The sequence below is a fragment of the Lolium perenne genome, chromosome 4 (genome assembly GCF_019359855.2).
Source record: "Lolium perenne isolate Kyuss_39 chromosome 4, Kyuss_2.0, whole genome shotgun sequence".
NCBI lineage: Eukaryota > Viridiplantae > Streptophyta > Magnoliopsida > Poales > Poaceae > Lolium > Lolium perenne.
In genome coordinates, this window is record NC_067247.2 from 87,799,807 (window position 1) to 87,817,268 (window position 17,462).

A 17,462-nucleotide genomic window follows, 5' to 3' on the forward strand; every position below is an offset into this window, starting at 1 on the left:
CTGCTCGGCTACTACTACTACTCGATGGTTCTAGGCTTGATCTCCTCCGGAAGCCTCCCCGGTTCCGTAGACTATGAGATAGTCTACGCCTTCAATACCTCCAGAGAGGTCTGGTTCTTCATAGTCGATGATCTCGGCTCCTTCAGGGTTGTCGTAGTCCTCCTCCAGACGATTCAGACAATATAAGCAAGGGATTTAAGAGTGGGATGAGTACGGGCGTACTCAACAAGTTCATTATAGATAAGAGGTGTTTAATGCACTAGCTACGATATTAGACCAGAAAGTCTAATACCAATGCAAGTTTTGATAAACATTTCTTCAAGAGATTGATTTTATTTCAAAGAGCTATGTCCGTCAGCCTTCACCGGTTTACTAGAACTTCATGGAGCTCCTTTCCGGCCGCGTTCGCAGTTCCATATCCCGGAACAGGGAGTGACAGGTCACGGTTCTTTACACTCTGCAGAGGTGTGTTGCTTTACCCATAAGAGATCTTAACCTTGGTGCCAACCGGGCAGCTTTCCCGTCCACACTTCCTTCGGTGTGAGGCCCGGTATAAGGTCATAGCCAACTATATTCCTCCGCTACCTCGCACACCCACCCTTTGTTGCAAACCCCGACCCTGGGTCCTCGCCGGTCCCATTATTCCCGTAATTTCAGGGTGGACCCCGACCACGACGACAGTCTGGGATCGAACCAAACTCCTTCGCCGGCAGCTGCAACCCATCATAGACCACATTACCGTAGGGAATTAGAAGGGGATCCCCACCCACCAATTGTTCCGCAAGCAGCAACCGCTACGGTAAGAAACAGCTATACCGTGGGGAATTAGAAGGGGCTCCCCACCCACCAATTGCTCCGCAAGATACAACCGCTACGGTAAGCGCATCCGTTGATGTACAAGAGGTGGAAATACGGTTGACTATTCCGTCCCACTCCAGATCTTATGGTTAACACGGTTATTACGGCACAAGAATCACTGGCGACATTTGTTGCTTAATCCTAGATGGATATAAACCCTTGCAATGGAACCTCCACCATATTAACACAATCCATGGTTCCATTGCCAACCACATAGTCATATTCATAGTTATGAAAATAGTGGTTTTGGTTTTTATGCATTAGTGATAACCATAGTACTTTGCAACTAATTTGTTAGAAATACTCAAATGACATGAGCAAGTGATGAACTTTCCTGAACACTGCAAAGTTTTGCAGTTGGATGGTGTGGACTGACCCTTGTCCTCTGATTCTGAAAAATAGCATCATTGTCCGATAAGGGCAATGGTTAAAGAAGCAATTATGCATGATTCCAGTTTTAGGGTTTGTTCCCCCCTTCTGATGTCGTTATTATTTCATGTGAGAGGTTAATACTAAGAACAATTTGGAGATACTTAATTTAGAGCAAAATACAACCTTGATATGTTGTCAAGGTGTTTTTAAAGTTTAAAGGAATTTATGGTCTTATTTTCATTATTGAAAATAATATTTGTGAATTAGATGATAATTTTATTCATCAAATTTGAACTTATTCTTGTTTATTTTCAACAATTCTATTTCATATTTTATTATGATAGAGTTTTTTTATACTGAGTGGTTTTCATATTTTTAATTATTTTTTTAGAGCCAATAAACATTTATGGTGTAATTTCAAAGTTTCTGGATTTTAAAGAATTGTGAAAAGACCATTCTGCCCCTGGGCCCACATGTCAGTGTGGCCCAGCGGGTTGAGCTAGACCAGCTCGGGTCCAACCGACCCGAGCGGTCGCTCACTCTCTCCCCTCGCTCACGCGTGTCTGAACCCTAACCCTAATCCTCCTCTGGCGACTCGCGTCGCCACCGCCGTCGCCTCACGATTCCGGCCGCCTCTGGCCCTTGCCGGCGACGAGGTGGTGCGGATCTGGACCGCCTCTCGACGGCGCATCAGATCCACCGCGGCGATTTGCGATTCGCCGCCTGCTCGCCTCGCCCCCCTTCGTCTCTGGTCGCCTGGCATGGAGTTCCGTGGCGATCTCGTCGCCGTCGATGCTCCAGATGATGTGGCGCCGCCGTGCTCAGCCGTGGTGGTGATGGTGCTGTGGCGCCGCCGTGGCTTGGCCTGGCCTGGCGCCGCCGCGCCCAGGCGTGTGCCGCCTTGGCCGCCATGGCCGTGCTCTTCGCTTCGCCTCCCTGGTGAGTAATATCGCCTCCTCCTCTCCCTTTCTGTTCTGCTCACTTCTTCCTCCTCCTGTTCTGGCCACGGCTGCTCCATCTCATGGAGAAGCTTGCCGTGCCCATACTCTGATGCTGTGCCATGCTCGAAGTGCAAGCATATGCTTTCGTGTTGTTCTTTGTGCTATTCATTTTGTCTTCCGCTATCTCGTTCATGCTACTGGCCCTACTGGCCTTGGCCATTGTTGTCCTGGCCATGCCAGTGCTAACCATTCTTGCTAGATTCTTGCTCTGTGCCTCTGTTCATGTTATTATGCTTGCCAGACACCCAAGTGTGTTCATGATTATTGTCCTGGCTTGATTACTGTGTGTAGTCCTTGTAGTTTTGCAAGGGCTAGAGCAATTGTGTGCTAATTTTTGTGCTCAATTCATGATTATGCTCAATTGAGCATTACTGTGGGCTTATCAGTGTTATTCAGTGATGAATTTATATATGCCTTGCTTGTGTATTATGGTCCAGTGGTTCATCAAGCATTTGATGTGCTACTGGATACAATCATGAGTCATATATGTGATTATCTGTGAATTCAGTTATGGCATAGTTGAATTTATTCGATGGCTGGTTGGTTCCTGTTACTCTATTTGGTTGTGACAGTCTTTAGCAAGAGCTAGTGGTGCTCTGATGATCAATTGATCAATTCTTGCTTGTGAGTAAGTGTATGCTCCTCTCTGTGACTCACTGGTGCTCATCCAGGGTTGTTTGTGCTTCATACAGGCTTAGCCTGTGTGTGCTGGTGCTAGCATAAGCATCAGTGGATGCTTGCAATGATCCATTGGATCAATTGCAAAGCTCTGTACAACAGTTGTTTGTCTATTCCATTTATCTGCTTACTTTGCCTTGATAAATGGATGAATAATGTGAACTGTGGCACAGTGATGATCATATCAATTAAATTAAATAGGGCTAGCTGGATGACAACCTCTGGTTGGTACCCTAGCCCTCAACTGAATCCAAATGGATAGTGATGTGTGGGTTCTTGTTCTGGCTTAGGGTTGAGGTGAACCTGGCAGCACTTGTGATGCTGTCATGGTTGCTCCCCTCTTTGTGACTTGCTATGGTGGGTGATCTGTTTACTGGGATGGAACAACTGCTCACTGGATTGATCCAATATTGGACTTCCAGTGGCTTTTGATGTTGACAACAAAATATAGACAAGGATCTGTCTATAGTCTGATGGCATAGTTAGCTGTAGGTGCTAAGTGTGTGGACTAGGCTAGCTGTGACTTCATCCCTTGCTGGATTTCTTTAGTTATGCACTAATTTGCATAACTGATGTTCCCATAGGATGATTGCCTAGTGGTCTTACCCATATTTGCTTGCACCAAATGGCTTTACAGCCAGATGATGACACAAACAGGGTATTCTACCCTTCTGTGCTGCTGTGATGCATTGGATGCTTATGTATGAGCAGAACTTGGTTTTGCTCAGGTTGATTTGATGTATACCTCACTCCAGCTCCTAGAAATATTTTTGGTGTAGAGGGTTTGCTTCTGTGATGATCTTATGCTTGCCCTGCTCCTCCTAGCAAGCTTGTGGTGTTGGATTTAGTTCTGTGGTTGTGAAGATTTGTTGAACAGCAGTGGCTGTTCAACCTGTTCTTGTGTTCTTGTGTTCTTGTGACTTACCCAGCTGCTGTCTATCGATGAACTGCTGATTCTGGCGGTGGAAAAGGTTTTATATGAGCCTTGTGTTGATCTCCTGGTCGACAGCAAGGCCTGGCCTCTCTTGGTGACACACAGAGCTGTGTGTGTGTGTTGTGCTGCATGCACACTGCTTTGTGAGCAGCCTAGCTGTGTGTGTGTGCACATGCTTGGTATCTGGCTGGTGTCTTGGCTGAGAGTGGATCAGCTCGGCAGCTTTGGTCATATCCTCTCCAATTCTATTTGATTTTTAACCTGCCAAGTGGCTATGCCACTTGGCATAACTTTTATTTGTTGTGATTATGTGCAGGGAGCAAAGTGATGATCCAATGATCATGAAGATCATCAAGTACAATACTAAATGAAGTTTAGCTTGTAGTGTTAGGATAGATCATTGAATTGTAATTTCCTTTTCTTTTCTTTTTCTATTTTTGTCCAATTCTTGTAATATGTTGTAATATTCCTTTATTTCATTTGTGAATAATGTAAAGACATTGTATAATGTGTGTTAATCAATAAAGCTCAAGTTTTTCTCTAATGAGCTTGTCTTCTTATTTGTATTGTTCATAATGTATATTATTTATATTTGACTAGATGAATTTCCTCATAATTGAATTATGGTTATTTATTTAATGTTTGAATTTGAAATTAAAATTCAAATTTGGTTTGAATTCAATCGTACAACTTAATTTAGAATTCAATCATGCAACTTAAGATTGTGATGCATCTTCTCTTCTCTCTTCTCAAAACCCTAATCTAGTTAAGTAAGAACAATTTCATCGCACTCTCGAAACCCTAACCCTGTAGGATGTCGAGAGAGAAACCTGTTCCCCTTCGATGCAGTTTTGTTTTAAAAGCGCGAAATTTCCCCGTAATTTACAATGCAATGCACATCCCTTTCTAAAATCTACCCCTCGATCGTCTCTAAACCTGGGACATTACAGGCGCCACCGGCCTCGCTCCCCCACGCTACGCCAAGCTGGAATTCGCCACGTATGATGGCGTCGAGGACCCCCTCAACTGGCTCAATCAGTGCGAGCAGTTCTTCAGGGGACAGCGTACCCTGGCTTCGGACCGGACGTGGCTCGCCTCGTACCACCTCCGCGGCGCCGCCCAGACGTGGTACTACTCCCTGGAGCAGGACGAGGGTGGCATGCCTCCATGGGACCGGTTCCGTGAGCTCTGCCTTCTCCGCTTCGGCCCTCCAATCCGCGGCAGCCGCTTGGCAGAACTTGGGCGTTTGGCGTTCACCACCACGGTGCAGGACTTCGCCGACCGCTTCCAGGCCCTCGCATGCCATGCGCCCGGCGTGACGGGCCAACAGCGCGCCGAGCTCTTCATTGGCGGCCTCCCGGACCACATCCGCGTGGATGTCGAGCTACAGGCCCCGCAGGACCTCCAGACGGCGATGCACTACGTGCACGCTTATGAGCGTCGCGCCCAGGCGGTTCAGCAGGCGCCCCTGGCCCGCGGCACCCGCGCCGCCCGGCCTCCTCCTACGGCCGCGGCTGCCACCCACCCCGCCCCACCTGGACCGACCGGGCCCGCCCCCGCGGCCACACGCAGGTTCCGCCGCCTCACCCCGGCGGAGCAGCTCGAACGCCGCCGCCTGGGACTCTGCTTCAACTGCGACGACCCGTACACGCCCGGTCACGTGTGCCCTCGCCTCTTCTACCCGGAGACAGTCGACGTGGAGGAGGGCGACCCAACGACCGGACCGGTTGCCGCGGCGCCCGAGACGGCCGGGCCGACCGACGCGGCTGCCACGGCCTTCGTCGTGTCTCTACACGCGCTCGCCGGCATCCACCACGAGCGGACGATGCTGCTTCCGGTCACTATCCAGGACGAGCCTCTGGTGGCGCTACTGGACACAGGGTCTACGCATAATTTCCTCCCCGCCGCCACTATGCGCCGCCTCGCGCTACAGCCGACAGGTGGGGATACCCTCCGCATGACCGTGGCTAACGGTGACCGCCTCCACTGCCATGGGGTGGTCCAGCACGTCCCCCTCACCATCGGCGACGAGCACTTCATCATCACGTGCGCCGGCATCGACTTGGGCTGCTTCGACTTCATCCTTGGCGTCGACTTTCTGCGGATGCTCGGTCCCATCCTTTGGGACTTCGACGCCCTGACGATGACCTTCTGGCGCCAGGGACGCCACATTCGCTGGGAGGGCCTCGGGGGCACCTCCCCCGCACCGCAGCTGCAGCTCGTCTCCGGGGCCGACGACGCCGAGCACCCCCTCCTGACGCACCTCCTGCAGCAGCACGGCGACATCTTCGAGGAGCCGCAGGGCCTGCCGCCCCCACGAGCGTGTGACCATTGTATCCACCTGCTCCCGGGGTCAGCGCCAGTGGCGGTGCGCCCATACCGCTACCCCCAGCTGCAGAAGGACGAGCTAGAGCGCCAGTGCGCGCTCATGTTGGCGGCGGGCATCATCAGGATCTCCACGTCCCCGTTCTCCGCGCCGGTGTTGTTGGTGCGCAAGGCGGATGGCACATGGCGCTTCTGCATTGACTACCGCGCCCTCAACGCCCTCACGCTCAAGGACAAGTTCCCGATCCCGATGGTCGACGAGCTGTTTGACGAGCTCCACGGCGCGCGGTTCTTCACCAAGCTCGACCTCCGCTCAGGCTATCATCAGGTGCGCATGCACCCGGAGGACATCGCCAAGACGGCGTTCCGGACACACCATGGCCACTTCGAGTTCGTGGTGATGCCTTTCGGCCTCACCAACGCGCCCGCGACCTTCCAGGCCCTGATGAATGATGTCCTTCGTCCCTACTTACGCCTTTTTGTGCTGGTTTTTTTCGATGATATTTTGATCTACAGCGCATCATGGGCGGAGCGCCTGCAGCATGTTGCCATCGTCTTCAACGAGCTTCGAGCGCATCGACTTCACCTTAAGCGCTCGAAGTGCTCGTTTGCGATGACCTCGGTGGCCTATCTCGGTCACGTCATCTCCGCCGACGGGGTGGCGATGGATGCGGACAAGGTGGCGGTTGTCGCCGCTTGGCCGACGCCGCGTTCTCCACGCGCCCTCCGCGGGTTCCTGGGCCTCGCCGGCTACTACCGGAAGTTCATCCGGGATTTTGGCCTCATCGCCTCGCCACTCACGCGCCTGTTGCGGCACGAGGCCTTCGCTTGGGATGACGAGGCTACCGCTGCTTTCGAGGCCCTCAAGGGGGCCCTGACGACGGGCCCCGTCCTCCAGATGCCGGACTTCGACAAGCCGTTCATCGTCGACTGCGACGCCTCTGGGGCGGGGTTCGGCGCCGTCCTTCACCAGGGTGACGGGCCGCTCGCCTACTTCAGCCGGCCGTTTGCTGCACGCCACCTCAAGCTTGCGGCGTACGAGCAGGAACTCATTGGCTTGGTTCAGGCCGTCCGCCACTGGCGTCCCTACCTCTGGGGGCGCTCGTTCCGCGTACGTACGGACCACTACAGCCTTAAGTTCCTCTTGGACCAGCGGCTGTCGACGGTGCCCCAGCACCAGTGGATCAGCAAGTTGTTTGGATTTGACTTCACGGTGGAGTACCGTCCGGGGCGCCTCAACACGGTGGCCGACGCCTTGTCCCGCCGCGACGCCGATCCCGACGCTACTGAGGGAGTCTCCGAGGGATGCCTGCTATGCATCCGCTCGGGGCCCTCCTTTGCCCTCTTCAACCGCATCCGCCAGGCGACAGTGTCTGCGCCGGATGCCCAGCATCTGCGGCAGCAGCTCGACACGGGCGAGCTGGACGACCTCTGGCGCGTCACCGACGGCCTTCTCCTCCACGGGCGCCGCGTGTTCGTTCCCGACCACGATGACCTCCGCCACCAGGTGCTGCTCTTGGCGCATTCCGCGGGTCATGAGGGTATCCAGAAGACCCTCCACCGTCTGCGCGCGGACTTCTACATCCCTGGCGATCGGGCCATGGTCCAGGATTGGGTGCGTTCGTGTGAGACGTGCCAGCGCAACAAGACGGAGACTTTGCGCCCAGCTGGCGTCTTGCAGCCGCTTGACGTTCCTTCGCAGGTGTGGGCCGACATCTCCATGGACTTCATCGAGGGACTTCCGAAGGTGGGTGGCAAGTCTGTCATCCTCACGGTGGTTGACCGCTTCTCCAAGTACGCCCACTTCATCGCGCTTGGCCATCCCTACACGGCATCGTCCGTGGCCAGCGCCTTCTTCGACGGTATCGTCCGCCTACACGGGTTTCCCTCGTCCATCGTCTGTGACCGGGATCCGGTGTTCACGGGGCATGTGTGGCTGGACCTCTTCCGCATGGCCGGGGTCCAACTCCGGTTCAGCACGGCGTTCCACCCTCAGACGGACGGCCAGTCCGAGGTGGTCAATAAGGTGATCGCCATGTATTTGCGCTGTGTTACAGGCGATCGTCCTCGCGCTTGGGTGGATTGGCTTGCATGGGCGGAGTACTGCTACAACACCTCCTATCACTCCGCCCTGCGCGCTACGCCATTCGAGGTGGTCTACGGTCTGCCACCGCCACCTATTCTACCGGTGGATCCAGCGACGGCGCGGACGGAGGCAGCTGGTGAGCTCATCCGCGCCCGCGACGAGATGTTAGCCGAGGTGCGGCAGCGTCTTGTCCAAGCTCAACAGATGGCCAAGCACTACTATGACGGCCGTCACCGCGAGGTTGAGTACGCAGTGGGTGACTGGGTGTGGCTTCGCCTGTTGCACCGCTCTCACCAGTCCCTCGACCCGCGTGCCAAGCGCAAACTTGGTCCGCGCTATGCGGGACCCTTCGTCATCGTCGAGCGGATTGGGACCATGGCGTACCGACTTCAGTTGCCTGAAGGGGCCCGCATTCACGACGTCTTCCACGTGGGACTTCTGAAGCCCTATCGCGGTGCCCAGCCGGTGGCCACTCCACCACTTCCGCCGACGGCCGAGGGTCGTCTACTTCCCAGCCCGGCCAAGGTGCTCCGCACTCAGCGCCGTCGTGATGTGTGGCACTTGTTGGTGCAGTGGGAGGGCCTTTCCGAGGAAGAGGCGACTTGGGAGCCACGCGAGGCGTTCTTGCGCAGGCGGGGAGAGATGTTATGACCGGCCTGGTCTACCGCCGGAGGGGGCCCACTGGCCCAACCGGCCAGGCCTAGTTAGGGGCTTAGCCCAGTTAGCAGATTAGAGTTTTGCAATTCTCTTATAAATACAAGTTGTAATAGACTAGATCGATCAAGCAATAATCAATATCATTATTGCCGACTCCCGGAGGAGTCGGCCTTCTCCTGTCCGCACCGCCCCAAGCCCTAGCCGTCGCCTTCCCACGCGCCCGCGACGGCGCCCTGCCGCCGGCGCCGCCTCTCTTCCTCTCGCTCGCAGCACTTCCACCCCTACAATCTACGCCCCGTCCTGGTAGAACCCTAGATTCTACCAACTTCATAGTCGGTATGACAGAAGAACGCCGTTATTCTCTGTTAGATAGCCTTTCAAATGAAATGAGGTTATCTTCAAGATTTAATGTCTCAGTCTAGTATTAATTTCTGTTTTTTTTACTTCGAAAAACAGAAGAGATTTTATTGGAATAGACATATGCCGGTACTGTATTTCCTACTAAGGGGGCTTGTTTGGTACTAGAGTTTTAGTGGGGATTAGCGGGAATAATCCGCTCCAAACTTCAAATCTTCACTTATCCCCAATACATGTTTGGTGCTAGAGTATGAGCGAGTTTAATCCCCACTTATCCCCACTTTTTTCCAAATTTTAGTGTAATTTTTCCAATCCCAAATACTCTACCCTTACCTAGTGGATTGGGGATGGGGTTTTGTGGAGATTGTGTGACAGCAAGATTCACCCAATACTCTAGATTATTATCCCCACTAATTCCCGCTAAAACACTAGCACCAAACAAGACCTAAATGGGTTTGGATAACCATGCCAGCACTTCATGAACACAGTTTGTCAGTTTCCATCTTAATTTTTATTTACATAACACACAATTTCCATCAAATTGTGACGCTCAGAGGGGAAACCATCAGAGTTCATATCCTATCGCGTCCCTCTCCCATGTGATTATGTGAACTAATACCGAAACTGCGTTCGCACAGTTAGGACTTGGGAGAACCATTATGCAGATTCAATCTTGAGAAATTACTTATGAAAAGATACAGTAGTTGAATTCATGGTGACCTACACAATCAAACAAGAGCCTGTACCCAACAAGGGAAAGAAAATTCGAACCATGCAAAAGTCTTGCATGTTATATACTACTCAGGTTACGCAGCAACCAAAAAAGACTAACCAAAAAACAAGGAAAATTCATAGAAACTAGACACAATTCAGACTAAGAAAAGAGAACTAGACTACCAGACTATGTTAAACTGGAGGCGCGGACGCGAACCGGCAATACAGGCCCAAGAGCGCCACCGCGACGACCGCCCTGCATACACGCGAGACCACCGTCCGGCAGCGGCTGCTGCCTGTGGCAATCTCGCCGCCCATTTCCTCTTCCTCTTCCTCTTCACTCATCTCCTCGTCTAGTTCAGTCGGCGATGCAGCGGGGGTCTCTGTTTTCTTCGTCTTCGCCGTCTTAGTCTTCTTGCGACGTTTTGCGGGCTTGGCGCCATTACCTGGACCTGAACGGACGCCGACATTCGCACCGTCGATGTTATCAGCCGGCGGCGCCTCTTCTACCTCGGCGGTCTCTTCGTCGCTGAGGAGAGCCCACATGTTGGCGCCGGTGACCATGACGTCTTCCGCGACGGTCGGCTTGCCTGTCCGCGGTGCCACCGTCCGGCGGCGGCCACCACGGGCCGCGACCACGGAAAACATCGCTTCTTCCTCTTTTTCTTTACTCGCCTCTTCTGACAAATAGTATCTGCGCAGCCACATGTTGGTCAGCTCCTCCTCGTCGGCGGCCGCCGCGGTCTGCTTGTTCTCCCCAGCGGCAACGTTGATCTGCACCTTGCCGCCGCCGTCCACGATGGCAGCCGACGCTGGCTCGGCCTGCTTGCTGCACCCAGCGGCGCTTTTCGTATTCATCTTGGCCTTGTTGACACGCTTCGCCGGCTTGGCGACGTTACAAGCCGACGGCGCCTCCTCTACCTTGACGGCAGTGATGGCGGCGGCTTTCTTGAGCTTTTGTTCCACGACGTCCACGGCGAGGTTAGTGGCCGCCGCGCTGTGGCCGGGGTCTTTGTCCAGGAGGAGAGCCCACATGTTGGCTCCGGTGACCGTGATGCCTTCATCAACAGTCGGCTTGCGTTTCCGCGTGGCGACCTTCCGGCGGCTGCCGCCACCGGCCGCGACCACGGTAAACATGGCTTCTTCTTCTACTTCTTTACTCGTCTCTTGTGACAAATATCTGCGTATCCACATGTCGGTCAGCTCCTCGCCATCGTCGGCCGCCGCGGTCTGCGTGTATTCCCCAGCGGCGCCGTTGATCTGCACCTTGCCGATGGCAGGCGACGCCGCCTCGGCCTGCTTGCTGTCCTTGGCGACGTTTTTCGTATTCGTCTTTGCCTTGTTCGCACGCTTCGCCGGCTTGACGACGTTAGGAGCCAACGGCGCCTCCTCCACCTTGACGGCAGTAACGGCGATGGCTTTCTTGAGCTTTTGTTCCACGACATCGACGGCGAGGTCAGTAGCGGCCACGCTGTGGCCAGGGTCTTTGTCGAGGAGGAGAGCCCACATGTTGGCTCCGGCGATCGACATACCTTCAGCTCCCGTCTCAATCGATATGGATCGATCAACAAGAGCGCAGCTGCGCAGACGAAAGTTTATGCTGCAATGACTACAAATTGTATGCCGAAACAGGAGAGCTAGAACGTGATACTCGACCACCTACGCACGGCCGTATATAAGGGCTGGGGCAATGTGTTCGCCCCGGACGCGTATGTAATCCGAGTCGAACCAGATGCCGCATTGTACTCCGAGTCGGAGGCAGACAAGGCATACTGGAAAGAGGAGTCCAAACCAAATACTGATTGGGCCAAAATCCAAAGTTGAAGGGCATACACATCCAACCTTAATTGTAAAGATATCCTTTGAATACTATGGAAAATACATATGCACAAACTCACTCTAAACCCTCGAAATCAAGGGGGAAATAACCAGTGATCCACAATAACAGTGTACATGTATAGTCAGTCAAGATAAAAGCAGAACAATGCACGCTCAGTGCTCAGCTGACAGGGTCGCGTTCCGGCCCAGGATTGTAGAGGGGCAGCTCCAGGAGGAATGCTACCTTGAACCAATCAGGCAGGGCTCCATACACAACAGGTGGCAATGGGATAAGAGGGCTGCAGAGGAACAAAGGCCGGTATATAAATCAGCAACTCTCTCTTACAGAGAAGAGAAGTGGCTATGGAGAGATCTGAAAATGACCCTGCATAAGAATGCTGCTTACCTTGTGGTGTTCTTGTATGTGCGGTACTCTTCTGACCGACCGAAGCGCTTATCAGCAGATGACTTCACATGGAAATACAGAAGATGAGGTGCATCAGTATTAAGATAAAGATGCAGCAAACTAGCAATGTATTTCGGGTGAACAAGAGTAGAGGTTCACCTCAAGAAGTGGGATCCCACTAACGAAAAGAAGCAACAATGTCAGGAAGATGGGTCCCAAGATTACGAGCCATTCAGCTCCCGAGAGAACCGGGGCTGATGCTACAAACACGCCCCACCAAAGTAACATCTGCATCGTAACAAATTATCAAATGTATGCCTGGATACGCACAACCAACATGCAGTATCAAAGTGCTCACTGCTCAGAAGTCAGAATCTATAAGCTGGGAAGTTGCGGAATGGGATGACATGCAACAGTTAACGAGTGAGGTACGGCTCACTGAGGAAAATGATGCCAGATACTGGTTACTCGCCAAGAATAAACACTATTCATCAAACTCTTTTTACCTAGACATGCTTAATCCAGGTGCGAGGGATGCTCGGTTGCTAGATTGTGGAAAACAAATATGCTGTTGAAAGTAATTTTTTTTCTGGATGTGTATTAGAGGCCACATCCAGGTGACAGCTGATCTCGAAGCTAAAGGATGGTCGGGTGAGGTTGCAAAATGAGTGGGGAATTTGGAACTGTTTCGGATCTTCCTTTTGGCTGTTCTTTTTCTCATTTCACTTGCTGGTGCCTGAAAGAAGCACTCGGCTGGAGTAAGCCTCCTCTCTCTTTTGATGATTTTTCCGATGTCCTTTCTAGGCCAGGGGCTGGTTCAGATTATATGGGTTGGCTAGTGTTTGGGGCTGCCGCCTGGGTGACTTGGCTGTCTCGAAATGAGTTGATCTTTAACAAACTGAATCATTGTTATCACAGTGGAGGTGCACATTGCCGGCAAAGCATGAGGCTGGGTGGGTGGAGACGACTGAACGCTTGAAGCAGTTGGCAAGAAGGATGCAGTTGGTGGTTCGGCCAAGAAGTGGTGTTGGTTAACTAGCTTGGTTGTTTTTTTGCTTTCAGTTTGTCAAGTTTAGCTGTTCCTGGCTCCTGTGTGCGAGTGGTGGTTTTCCTTGAGCCTGTAATAGACTAAGCTAGCTTCTAGGGCTTTCTTGGCAGTTACCTTCTCTGTTTTTCCTCTGTGGAACTGAGTTTTACCCCCAGATAATTCGTATTTTGTGGTTGCTTTCTATAAAGCTGGGCACGTCATTGCCTTTTTCCTAAAAAAATCTATAAGCTGGGTGTATGCAAAATGTAGTGAGCTAACATTCGGACTCCTTTACGATGTAACATTCAGTTTGAACTGAGGTAACTATTTGGGATTATTACGAAGAAAGAGCTACTCATGATTAAACCATGATAGCATGAGAGGGTCGTTCTCACTGTATCCAAAATAGCATAGACTTGTTTCTGTATCAAAATTTGACTTGTCAATCTGTCATTATAGAGACTACACAAGAGGTTACCTACAATAACTATTTTCATATCCACTATGCCGCCAACCTTATTATACAAGCTTAGCTGTACTGGTTGACTTATGAAGTTCAGGGAGAATGTGGACCTCAAATTCAGCAGACAATTAGCAGCCATTACTCAACAATGAAACCTCAAATGCCAGTTGTTATCATATTAGGTCTGTTTGGGATACTTCTTGCTTAGAAATGTCTTAACTTATCAAAGTGTGGCTAAATCACTAAAAGCAGAATAGGTATGATGTATTTCACATTGTTGCAGGTAATGGTGAGTGCATCCTAGAGAAAGGAGAACCCAGGATTCAGAAGGTAAGCAACAGATTTATTGTGCATGAAAGATGATAGTTAGATCCTTAAATTAAAGCACGGTCAAACATAAATCAACAGTTTATGATCTGTATGCAAACAATAATCAAATTAAATTGACTTACCTCGCCAAAGTAATTTGGGTGGCGAGTATAACTCCAAAGACCCACGTTACACCACTTTCCCTTATTGCTTGGAGAATTCTTGAACGTAAGCTTCTGCTGATCTGCTATAGCTTCCACAGATAACCCGACGACCCACATAATCCAACCAATGATATCCCGAGCTTCAATCGAAGGGTTTCTGTCACTGGCATTCACAATTGTAACAGGCAGGCTGACAGTCCAAACCCAGACAGCCTGCCCAAATTAGGATAAAAGGCCTGGTGAGGTTCTCTTTGGGAATGACACGGACGCCTAACCTGCTCTATATGCTAAATATAAGTTGTGAAACATACCTGGAAAATCCAGAAGACTGCTAATTTTCCCAAGTTGCTGCGCATCTCATCGAACCGTTTATCCTCTCCCCAATTCAAAATCCTAGATACCACAAGGCAAAACAAGAATTAGCAACTTTTACAAGAACATGTTTTTTCTCAAGCTAAGGATAAGTTGTGTTATTGTACTAGCAGCTAAAATAGTAAATGCCCAGTCGTAAGTCAAAATAACATCTTGTATGGAGAAATACGAAAAAACAATCTTCAACAGCAGGCAAATAAAACTGACTTCGTGGAGAAATAATGGCCATTCACATATCTAGAAAGTAGAAACATAGCAACTACTTATCAGAACTCTATACATTTGAGGTTCAATATTATGTATGTGCCTGCATCTGCACTTGGGTGAGTAAATACCAGACATGCCTATTGATGCAAATGCAGCTGGTAACAGCCAACAGTATTCTGCAATGGCGAGCAAAGATAATCCTAATTATTAATTTTGTGGGCTACTAATACTACTGAACAATGGGCACATTATATCATCCATGTATTCTAAGTTCTGCAACAAATAAACAGGGTGAGATCAACTACACAAGGTCACATGAAGTCATGAAGCAACAAAGATTTTCTTGTAAAAATGAAAGAGATTAAGATCAAACTAGACATACCTCATTAGTAAAAACACTGCTAAGCGAAGTCCCCAAACAATGACAAGCACTGTCAACACAACCTGAGAAAGGGATCTATGTTCAGAATAGACGAAGTTCATTACAGAAAAACAACTACGGTGTGTTCTTTTAAAGAAAAATAATCATGATGATGTTATTATTTCAAAATAATACATGTGTGAATCTCTTATATAGTTGGTATCACAGAGGAACACCACTATTCTCTGTTAGATACCCTTTCAGATGAAATGAGGTTATCTTTAAGAGTTACTGTCTCAATTTAGTATTAATTCTGTTTTACTTTTTTTAACTTCGAAAAACAAAAAAAAAGATTTGATTGGAACAGATATATGCCAGTCCTGGAACTACAAAACGGGTTTGGATAACCATGTCAACAGTTCAACACTTGATGAACACAATTTCCATCTTAGTTTGACATAACAGACAATTTCCATCTAGTCTTTCAGAACCATGGCAACATCTGTTGGATTTAATTTTCAATGTGAGTGGTGAGACGATTCTTTCGTCTTTATGAGCAATATAATTCAACATTAGAACCGCAGAGATGCAATTATGTCACATTGTTGCAAATACAGTATCTGCCACAACAGCATCCATGCCGAAGCTAACTCAGCCGCATAGCATGGATGGTACATGATCATAAACTAAGCACACACCACAGTCATGACAAATCTAAGGATCTATAACCAAGGTTCAGACAAACGACGTGACAGTTGTGCTGCAGTAACATTTTCATCTGAGAGAAGTAATCAGAGATAGTGCACCCTTCGGGTAACGGACAGCGTTGCCATTGCACATATGTTTTAAGTATATTAGTGCAAAAGGAAATATGATTCGGCATAAAGGTGAAAAAAAAAGCATCAATTCTCCAGCAAGTTAGACACCGGCAATGACTAAGCCAATTCTTTTAGGACTGAAGGTTTATATGCAGCTGTGTTGTCAACAGAGTAAACTTTTACCGCAACTGAGCAACAAAGTGAAGGAGTTTAGTTGTTGGTACTATGATTTACCTGACGGAAGTGCCATGTTCCCTTCAAAGCTGCTGTGAGGACGGCAATTATGACAAAGTTTGTACTGCCTGAAAGAAGAAGAGAAATCACTCAAGAGGAATGGGATGCTACGGAACTATTCCATCGAGTAAGAACGCACACTCAAGGAGTTCTAAAATCACCTATTTCTGAAGACAATGGTTTGCCTCCTAACTATGATGAATGGGTAGCATCAAAGTTGGCGTGCACAACAAGATGGCAATACTGAGACACGTACAGTACAGTACAGTCGATTTATTAAGGTTCGTCAAAACAAATGTAGAGTGGCTATCAGTAGAGATTGCTATACGTAGTGATGTGGGTCAACAGGTAGTTCGTTGGATTTCAATGATACGGAAATTATATTCAACTTTGTAATCTCAGCCAAACCAGCTTCCAACTGGGCCGGAAAATCGAGTGATTCGGTTCCAGTCTTTAACTGGATTCACCCAACAAAACAATACTCTTACCCCAGTACGCGAAAATGAGGAAACTAAGAAAGAATTGAGAGAAGAGAAAGTGGAGGAATTTGGAGTGTTACCGGCGAAATCCGTGACCTTGTCGATGCGGAGGAGAGCAGTGATGATGAAGAACACCAGCTGGTACCCAACCTAACCACCAAGAACACCAAAAATGGAGACAGTGAGATGAATACGCCGAGCGAGTAGAGGCGGCGAAGAAGGGGGAGGAGGCGGCGGCGCGGGAGATTCACTTACGGTGACGAGGGCTGTGAGCGCCAGGAAGTGAGAATCCAGCACGGTGCCCATCGCCTTTCTTTTGCCGGATTTGTTTGTTTATCCTTTCCTTCGCGAGAAAAAAGAAACGAAAGCAGCACGCGCAAGGTTGGGATTTGGAGCGCAGTGGCCGGCCGGGTTTTTAACAGGGGCAGGGGTTGGACTGGGTCGACGGCGGCGCGGCGGCGGTGTGCGACCCGGCGGCGGAGCGCGGTGGCGCGTCCGTGACCGCGAGGCCCGGGCGGGACTTGTGGCTGGAGTTGGGACAGGGAGGCGCTGGGGAATACTTGCGAGGCGCGTTATGCGAATGCGCGGCTGTGGACTGGCCCAACCAAGGTGAATCACTCACGCGCGCACGCGACTGGTTATTCTGTGGTGCGCCATCGCCGCCGCCGAATCTCGCCGATCTCGGCGGGTTTTCTCCGAGACTTTTCCAGTGATCTCAAGATCCCACGGTGTCAACAGAAAAACTGGTCCGAAGTAATGGTGAATCACACGCCGGAAAGTTGGAAGACGACAATTCTTAGCTTAAGTTTTACTGCCATTGTG

The 17,462-nt window shown here is 50.3% G+C and overlaps 1 protein-coding gene across 1 annotated transcript; it reads right to left on the bottom strand.

Moving 5' to 3' along the window:
- Positions 1-11,798: 11,798 nt before the first annotated feature.
- On the bottom strand, positions 11,799-17,229 carry LOC127293226 (uncharacterized). Its single transcript, XM_051322806.2, has 9 exons — positions 16,896-17,229; positions 16,721-16,790; positions 16,162-16,229; positions 15,131-15,192; positions 14,481-14,562; positions 14,149-14,382; positions 12,366-12,494; positions 12,207-12,268; positions 11,799-12,099 (listed from the first exon to the last, which is right to left on the bottom strand). Exons 1-9 carry the CDS (start codon positions 16,944-16,946, stop codon positions 11,982-11,984), a joined length of 876 nt encoding a protein of 291 aa, XP_051178766.1. The 5' UTR covers positions 16,947-17,229; the 3' UTR covers positions 11,799-11,981.
- Positions 17,230-17,462: the final 233 nt, after the last annotated feature.

Excerpts from the sequence above, each read along its gene's own strand:
- LOC127293226 (XM_051322806.2), bottom strand. The coding sequence starts at position 16,946 with ATGGGCACCGTGCTGGATTCTCACTTCCTGGCGCTCACAGCCCTCGTC. Across the intron at positions 15,193-16,161 it reads GAACATGGCACTTCCGTCAG|GTTGTGTTGACAGTGCTTGT; the intron begins GTAAATCATAGT and ends TCCCTTTCTCAG. Across the intron at positions 12,269-12,365 it reads GTGGGATCCCACTTCTTGAG|TCATCTGCTGATAAGCGCTT; the intron begins GTGAACCTCTAC and ends TTCCATGTGAAG.